We start from the raw sequence: 10000 nt of genomic DNA, 5'->3' as shown, positions 1-10000 counted from the left end.
TATATCAAGTGGAACAGACTGAATTGATAAAATAATAATGTAGAAAAGCAATAATCCAGAACCAAATTGAAAATCATCCATAATAAGATAGCAATTAGTGATTACTGGTGATGCCACACTTGTTACTTTGGAAAGGCCATTAACTGTTTGTATATTCCAAGGTCAAAGATTGTTATAATCAGTTATTTTTTTTTACTATGACAGTTGGGCCTTTCTGGACCATATTTATTTCATCATTCATTTTCTTGTGTGATGAGAACAAATCTGATGATCATTTCTGTCACAATGACAGCCAACAATCTTGATTTAATAGTCCTCATAGCAGGGTAGGGCATGTAGGAAATTATGGGGTAAAACAAGCAGGAATAAGAAGAATAGAGCTAAAAAATGTTTAAAAAACAGCACAAAAAAGGCTTAAAATCAGCTATTGAAACTCAACAGACATGCCCATCTTTGAAAGGCTGTGATCTGAAGTGCCAATTTTAGAAAAACTACAGGAATGAAACCCATTGTTTGGTAAAATCTACAGGATTTCACACAATCCAAACCCTTTTTGGTAATTGTACAATACGTTCTAAACAATGAACCAACCTAACCTTAAACCTATGGAATTTATACACTACGATCTATATATTCACCCTGGACCCCTGTAGTATTATATGCACCTCTGTCCCCTGGACCCCCATTGTAAAATTATGTACCTTTAAATAACGAAACAACAAACTTTTCTTCATTTCTGAAGCTTAGCATAAATAACTATTAAAACACTTTAAAGAAGTATAATGAAATAAATGAATGCATTAAATACATGAATTGACAAAAGCAGGTGTTGTTGATTACTAAATTTTTTTTTTGACACAAGTGTGTGGCAAAACATGAGCTACACTTGGAACATGTTTGTTGGACTTTGCTATAACATTGCTAGGATGTCATATTGAGTCATTCTATTTGATTGCATAGATTGATTAAAATAACATTGATTGTTATTTCAATATCAGAAGAAACTGTTTACTTTTTCAGTATCTCACCCCCCCAATCCTTTGCCCGTTGTTGTCGTGGGGGGGCTTAGGAGACGAAGAATGAGACCCAATGATGGGTCTCAGTCTTCGTCCCCGCACTTCTACTACCCCCACCTCTACAAGAATCCTAAATACTCTCTTTAGCACAGCCAAATGGGACCCATTTTTCGTGATCCCTCCCACAGCTCCCTACTCTCAAAACACCCTCCTCTTCCAACAATGCCTCCAAAAACAAGTAGGCAAAGTCTCTTTCCGTAGCCGACCCGACCACTCCCGTCGTCACAGTAACAACTGAAAACCAAGCTATAGCATTAACAAAACTAACTGATCTATGTGGTAATCCCATCCCTATAGAACCTCATCCAACCCTCAATACTTGCACCGGAACAGTCTCTATCTCCCCAACAGATTGCCCAATCTATGACAAAGAATGGTCAGATTGTGGAGAGGACTTACTCGCTTGTCTCACAGACTATGATGCAACATATGTACAATGCTACTCCATTCCTCCCAGAGGAAATCATAAGAAATCCTTCAACATTGCCAAAATTACTTTCCGTAGACATGACCTTCCCTTTAATGTTTACGTAGGTGGGGAATCCCTACCTGTCCAACCATACCAACCTCCTCCTCGTCAGTGCCAAAATTGTTGGCGTTTAGGACACCCAGCCAAACACTGTCATTCCGCAGCCAGGTGCCCTCTATGTGCCCAACCTGGCCATACTCGATCAAACTGCTCTGCACAATCATGCACACGTGCAAACTGTGGCGGCCCCCATAATGTATTTTATATAGGCTGCCCCACCTACAAATTTGAGTCTGAGGTAGCAACTCTCAGATTCAGACTTGGACTCACTCTACGTGAAGCCAGACAGGAAGCACGTCGACAAGGCTTTTCTCTTACCCCCTACTCCAGTAATGTCGCTCACTCTGCCAATCCCCCTACCTCCCAAGCTCCTACACCCTCTCCTAAACCCAACCCCCCTCCATCTAACTTCCCCTCTTCTACCTCCTACCTTCCCCAGTCAAATTCTTTTGCCATCCTAAACCCAGACACTCCAATCTCTACCCAATCAAATTCTTTTGCCATCCTAAATCCAGACACCCCAATCTCTACTACAGCCCCAACACCTTCCCCTCTCCCTCCCCGCACTACCCGCAGCAGATAGAATAAACGTTCCACCCCTTCTTCCCCTACCTCACAATCACCTCCACCTTCCTTTGCCCCTATTTTTCAGACACCAGACTTCTCTTCCCCCCCTCACAAGAAAACCTTTATCTCACAAAACTCCCCAACCAACTCCACTACAGAAACTCCTGAAGATATCCAGAACTACATAATTGAGTCCCAAACTAATACTCATCCACCTTCAAATTCTACAACTCCCGCTCCCTCCACACTCAAAGTGACTGCCGATATCCATCCTCCTCCTACTCATATTCTCCCTACACCCAATCCTCCTACCCCATCCCAACAAAACCCATTCCCCCTGACTCCAGCCCCACCTATATTAACCCTCCCACTATCCCCTCTATCCCTTCCACTCCCTCCTGGATACACACGTGAAACTCTCATGTCACAAGTACCCTCTTCCCCAGACCCTCTACCTCCCGACACCCCTCCGGATACAACACCACCTCCCCAACCTCATTCTTTATCCCACCCTCTAGCACCTTCCCCTTCAAATTCTCCATCACGCACTGCAATCTTTGCCAGTAAATCAACGAAAGTATAACTATCCTTCATTGGAACATTTGCGGTTTCCGAATGTTCCTCTTTCAGTCCCACATATTGTATTGTCATGCCCACGTCCTCCCTACATAGACATCCCAACTTATCAGACATCCTTACAGAATCTCACACTTTCTGCTTTGATAACCTGTTTTCCTTCCTCAAACGCATATATATCCTTCACTTGATCTAACCCCTTTACATTACCTCATCCGACCCTAACCCATTCACTCACCAATTCCTTAACCCATCTTTAACAACTAATCACTAACCCAACCATCCTTCACTAACATTAACTATAGTGCTATTTGACCTTAGATGTCTAGCACATTTATTTTGCTTTTAACCATTAACCATTAACCATTTCAGTATCTCAGTATTGTACTCCTCTGTTCAGTTGACCATAATTGTAGCACTGATCATTACTTATTGGCTGCCTGTTGCATCTTTTATTTTGTTTCAATATGTAGCTATAGAAAATGAATCTAATTTTTCTGATGATTATAGGTTAAAGTTTATGAAAATAATACTGATATATATTTATAACTTAACTATTGCAAGACCTAACAATATTGTCTTTTATACTGCATAAAGTTTATTGAATATTAAAGTATTTGTCATTAGTAAAACTAAGGCAGGTAACAGTTATACATTTATATCATTATCTTTATCTGTCTATCTGTCAATCTATCTATCTATATAAATTTGGTATTGATAAGTAGATAAGAGTACAACATAACAGAGAAATTATTATGGAACTATTCATGCTAAACAATCCTAGAAAATGTGTGTATCAGTCATTCATTTCATTCAGTAAATGTATTATCTATTACTAGGAGACCCCTGAGGTCTTTTCCACTTTTCAGTAACTGTTTTCTTCTTTTTGCTGTTCCTAGGGTGAATTCTGTTATTGACCATTTTCATTATTATTATTTTCATGACATCTTAATAATAATAATGACAGTGGAATAATAGTGATAATAATGATAATGACGATAATAGAAATAATAATGACAATAACAATAATAATGATAATGACGATAATAGAAATAATAATGACAATAACAATAATAATGATAATGACGATAATAGAAATAATAATGACAATAACAATAATAATGACAGTGACAATGACTGACATTGACAATCATCATCATCATCATCATCTTCATCTTCATCTCCAGCATCATCTCCATCTTCATCTTCATCATCATGTATTTACAACTTTAATACTGCTGAGCAAACCTGCTCTAGTATACTACCTTTTGAAACTTATCCATGACTTTGCAATTGTAGCTTTGCTCAAATGTTAAAAAAAAACATTTTGGTGTGCATAGCTCTTACAACATGACATATAATTAGCTCAGTTATTTATTAATTAACCTTTTTATTTTCAATTTGCAACAAAAATGTCTTAGAAAAAAGTTATGAAAGTGTTGACCTAGTTGAATGCACGCCGCACACACGCACACGCACACGCACACGCACACGTACGCACACGCACGCACACGCACGCACACGCACGCACACGCGCACGCACGCGCGCACGCACGCACGCACGCACGCACGCACGCACGCACGCACGCACGCACGCACGCACGCACGCACACACACACACACACACACACACACACACACACACACACACACACACACAGATACATACACAAATGTATATTTATGTATATATTATATAAACCTATTTGTTACAAAGGCCTACATATATTAAGGCATGCACGTCCAATTACTGAAAATTGCGCTTATTAAATGTTTTGTTAATTTAAGCTTCCATCTAAACACAAGCATCGATTTAGTTATGTTAATACACTCTGTCTAATGTGTGTTGTGCATTAATGTTGATATATCAAAACTTATCTTATAGATGAAAGTTTAAATTAACAAACCATGTAATTAAAACAATTTTTGGCCTTTGGTCTGAGAATACGTTAGGACGCACTTACAATCATCTATGGATATGCGTATATGTATATATATATATTAACCCATTTGCCCGGGATTTATGTTCTGTCCCCTGTAGTTATTGGTGAATTTTGTTACATACAGATGGCTCCACATGTGCTCAGCCGGCAAGGAGTCTATCAGTAGGCCCTAGTTACCAATCCTGATTTCCCCAGTCCTTGAGTTGGCGGGAAAATTAATTCCATTGCTGTCGATACTGTTATTGTTATTGATGTCATGATTATTAATTTGTCATTGAAATATTTTTGACAATGAAATGATACAAAAGACCCTTTCTTAAAGTGAAAGAAAAGGGTAAACAGGTGAGATAGGTAGTTTCTAATAACTGGCTTTTTGGTGATTGAAAACTTGTAGAGCCATCTATGTGTAAATACAATAAATAAACGTGTATTACAGTGGGCATGGCATGTATTCTTGCCACATGTGGCAAATGGGTTAAGAGCATATATGTATGTGCATATATATATATATATATATATATATATATATATATATATATATATATATATGTATATATATATATATATATATATATAAATATATATATATATATATATATATATATATAAATATATATATATATATATATATATATATATATATATATATATATAAATATATATATATGGGGATGAGTCATTAAAATATGGTAATTATTGCAATTTCTGATATCTGTAATAAAACATCACAAAAACTCTGGAGAAGCTTTCAGGCGGTACAGACCTCCCGGAATGGTGCTACATTAACTCTTCAAAAACTAACTTTATATATACTTTTGTCATACAGTGAAATAAGAGCTTTATATTATTTATTCAATAGCATTCAAAAATAATTTTGGTCTAATGCTTGCATTCAAATGAGTATATTCCAAATTATCATTTTGTGGGGCTTGGTGTGGGGTGCTCCAAGCTGCCCTGCATTTGTTCCAGTACTATGCAGGGGCCCTGCAGGGCGAGTACCACCCGCAAAACTTTAATAACACAGAAAAGTGCAGGGAGAGCTGGTCCTGGGGAAAGCCTGTCCCACAGGGACATATAATAATATGGCTGATAGACTTTCTTGGCAATTCATAGTCAAGTAAGGAACCAGTATAAGCTTTATCTTTTTAAAAGTTGAGATTTGTCAAACTTGGCCTGTGTGAAGGTCTTGGCATTGCATGATGTTGACTTGTTGTGCCACAAACTCTATAATTTTTTTTTTTTTTTTTTTTTTTTTTTAAGGGCTGACTTGGCTGTTGGTCTACAGAACAGAAAAGTACCAAAAACTAAAAGCAGAGGTTGAACGGCAGTGCAAGCGTTGTAAGTATTATGTACTTGGTATTGAGTAGAACTTGATAGAATCTCATAAATAAATATGATGATTTAAGGAACCAGATTAGCAATTTTTTCTTTTTCATACAGTAGAGAAAAAGAAAGATGCCCATGGAGATAGCATGGATCGTCAGCAGAAGAGGAAAATTGAACGAGAGGAAGAACGGCTGAAGAACAGCAACAGAGACCTCTCTTTAGTGAAGATGAAAAGCATGTTTGCCATTGGGTTTGCCTTCACAGCCCTGCTTTCTATGTTTAACTCAATGTAAGTGGAATTATTAAGCCTTTTTTTCTTGATTCATGGTCACACTACTACAAGTTGCCTGTGTTTGAAGTCTATGTCTTGAACAGACAAGGTAGGCCTATATCTTTGTCTTAGATTTTTTTTTTTTTTTTTTTCTCTCGCTTGCTTGCTTGCTTCCCCCTAATCCCTTGCCCGTTGTTGTCATGGGGGGGCTTTTTCATTTCTGTCCCTTTACCAACCCCTTCTACTATCCACTTCCTAAGGTGTAAGAGCTGTGCTGAAAGGATGAAAGGCTGACATTGTGTCAGTCCTGAACGGCTTGAGGGAGCCATGGGCACGGTATTCCCCTGCTTTAGATGTCTAGCCCTTACCCCTCAAGGGGACCCTGAGGGGTGGACTGTTTCTCTCCCCAACATACTCCAGGCTTACCATGGCCAACAATGAAGATTTTATACCACTATTAGGGGCAATGAGGCTTGCTCTTTCATCAAATAGCCCCACCAATTCAAACTCTCCCGATTCCCAAACCCCTGGCTCTCTTTTGACCACGGCTCCGAACACTACAACCAATACCCCCTCCTCAGTGCCTACTAGTACAGTATCCACCCTAATCAACACTCAACCCCCAGGAGACATTTCTACTCTCCCAACATGCTCAACTTCAACACCTCTACCCCCACAACCTTCTTCATCAACTACCCCATCCTCTCTTATTACTACTTTACAGCCTTATTGTCCACCTCCCCATAACACTACCTCGCTCAACACTACACCCTCTTCCACACGCCCCTGTCCTTCTACTACCCCCACCTCTACAAGAATCTTAAATACTCTATTTAGCCCTGCCAAAGGGGACCGATTTTTCGTGATCCCTCCCACAGCTACTTACTCGGACAACACCCTTCTCTTCCAGCAACGTCTCCAAAAACAAGTAGGCAAAGTCTCTCCATAGCTGACCCGACCATTCCCGTCTTGTCACAGTAACATCTGAAAACCAAGCTATAGCATTATAAAATCTGGTAACCCTATATGGTAACCCCATCCCTGCAGAACCTCATCCAACCCTCAATACTTGCACCGGAACTGTTTCTATCTCCCCAGCAAATTGCCCTGTCTATGACAAAAATTGGTCAGATTGTGAAGAAGACTTACTCGCCTGTCTCACGGACTATGATGCGGTATCAGTACAATGCTACTCCATTCCTCCCAGAGGTCATCGTTAGAAACCCACTAACATAGCCAAAATTACTTTCCGTAGACATGACCTACCTTTTAATGTATACATCAGTGAAGAATCCCTCCCTGTCTGACCATATCAACCTCCTCATCATCAGTGCCAAAATTGTTGGCGTTTAGGACATCCTGCCAAACATTGCAGGATCTATCCCTCCTCCATCTTACTCCATCTTCTACCTCTTACCTTCCTCAGTCAGATTCTTTTGCCATCCTAAATCCAGACAATCCAATCTCTACTACAGCCCCAATACCTTTCCCTCTCCCTCCCTTCACTACCCGCAACGGACAGATTAAACGTTCCACCCCGCTCTTCCCCTACCACACAATCACCACCTTCCTTTGTCCCTACTCTTCAGACACCTGTCTTCTCTTCCCCCCTCACAAGAAAACCTTTGTCTCACAAAACTCCCTAACCAACTCCATTACAGAAACTCTTGAAGATATTCAAAACTATATACTCAAGTCCTAAACTAACACTCAAACCCCTCATCCACCTTCAAATTTTACAGCTCGCTCCCTCCACAATCGAAATGACTGCCAATATCCATCCTCCTACTCATATCCCCCTACACCCTGTCCTTCTACCCCCTCCCAACCCCCTCTATCCCTTCCACTCCCTCCTGGATACACGTGAATCCCTTATATCACAACTATCCCCTTCCCCAGACCCTCCACCTACTAATACCCCTCCTGATACAACACCACCTCCCCCCTCTCATTCCTTATCCCACCCTCTAGCTCTTTCCCCTTCAAATTCTCCAACACGTAATGCAATCGTTATCCCTCATAAATCAACGAAAGAATAACTATCATTCATTGGAATGTTTGCAGTTTCTGTTCTCACAGACCTGAGCTTCGTCATATCCTTTCTTCTTATAACCCATCCATTATATGCCTTCAAGAAACTTTTCTTACACATCCTCCTATACCAATCCCCAATTATCATTTGTCTCTTCCCCACACTCCTTTTATGTCTCATCTATACTTATCAATCAAAAAACACCTTATGTCATACCTCCCTTTCAAACCACTGTCCCTTGTACAGTTATTCGCATCTTTCTTCACCGCTGGATCACAGTGATTTCAGTCTACTTCTCCCCTTCCCATCTCATTGACTTTGTTGCTTTTGAAAATCTAATTTCCCAACTCCAACCACTTTTCCTCATAGTTGGTGATTTCAACTGCTGCCACACTCTTTGGGGTGATTCTATCACCAACTCCTGTGGCCTGGAACAGTTACCGCTACAAACGAGGTACCCCTCATCAACTATCAGGCCTTATCTCCTTTAAAAGAGCATCTGCCTGTCTTCGTCTTACAATCAGAAATAGGAAAACAAATAGCTGGCAAAATTATGTTTCCTCAATTACATCCTTCACCCTATCCTCTGCTGAGTCCTGTAATGCTCCCTTTTCTTCCGCTGAACTCAGTGCTGCCTTACAGTCGTGTCGCAAAACTCATGAAGACCCTGACGGTATTCACTACCGTGTGCTCAGACATCTCCCATCTTCCTCCTTATCCTTCCTATTAACAATTTACAAGCACATATGGACATCAGGAAATTTTCCTTCTCATTGGCGAGAAGCTTTTATACTTCCCTTTCTGAAACCCAATAAATCGGGTAACCTCCCTCAAGACTATTGCCCCATCGCACTAACTAGCTGCTTATGCAAACTTCTAGAGCGAATGGTTAACTTCCGCTTAATGTGGTATCTTGAATCCCACTATCTTATCTCACCTTCCCAGTTTGGTTTTCGCCGTGCCCGAAGCACAGCAGACCCCCTTGCTCATTTTGAGACATATATTACATCTGCATTTGCATGCCATGAATCCGTGCAAGCTATATTCTTCAACCTAGATGAAGCATATGATACGACATGGAGGTACCATATTCTCCAACAATTGTCCTCTCTAGGCATATGTGGAAACATGGGTGTCTTTATAAAGTCTTCTCCCAACGCACTTTCCAGGTCAAAATTGCCTCTGCCACATCATCCTCCTTTTCTCAAATTGAAGACGTCCCACAAGGCAGTGTGCTCAGTACCACTTTATTCCTTCTTGTTGTAAATTACATTGTCTCAGTTCTACCACCAGGAGCCCAGTCATCACTATATGTTAATGATTTAACCATCTATGCCTCTGGCACATACATACCAAATCTCTACCAATTTCTTTAGTCTGCAATATCATCAGTATCTTCCTGGGCCACAAACCATGGCTTCCGCTTTTCCACATCCAAATCTTTCTCTATCCTTTTCTCTTATGCACATGTAGGTCCCTAACCTCCACTCTTCTTATATGGCACTCCACTCCAACAACGTTCCTCTGGCAAATTCCTAGGCGTTATTTTTTACTCCAAACTGTCCTGACGAGACCATATCCTTTACATTAAAGAAAAAGCTCGCCACCGTCTCCGAATCTTACAAACTCTATCCCATATATCCTGGGGCTCAGATCGCAAAGCTCTCCTTCATCTTCTCT

The 10000-nt window shown here is 40.2% G+C and overlaps 1 protein-coding gene across 1 annotated transcript in view; it reads left to right on the top strand.

The window, feature by feature from the left end:
* LOC125029197 (calcium load-activated calcium channel-like) overlaps positions 1 to 10000 on the top strand; it is a 23465-nt gene that overhangs the window by 2404 nt on the left and 11061 nt on the right. Inside the window, exons 2-3 of the mRNA XM_047619058.1 lie at positions 5952 to 6029; positions 6132 to 6306. Coding sequence (XP_047475014.1) covers positions 5952 to 6029; positions 6132 to 6306 — 253 coding nt within the window. The remainder of the gene's footprint in view (positions 1 to 5951; positions 6030 to 6131; positions 6307 to 10000) is intronic.

Source organism: Penaeus chinensis, chromosome 9, assembly GCF_019202785.1.
Source record: "Penaeus chinensis breed Huanghai No. 1 chromosome 9, ASM1920278v2, whole genome shotgun sequence".
NCBI classification, from domain to species: Eukaryota; Metazoa; Arthropoda; class Malacostraca; order Decapoda; family Penaeidae; genus Penaeus; species Penaeus chinensis.
This window is presented reverse-complemented; position numbering and strand designations above follow the sequence as displayed.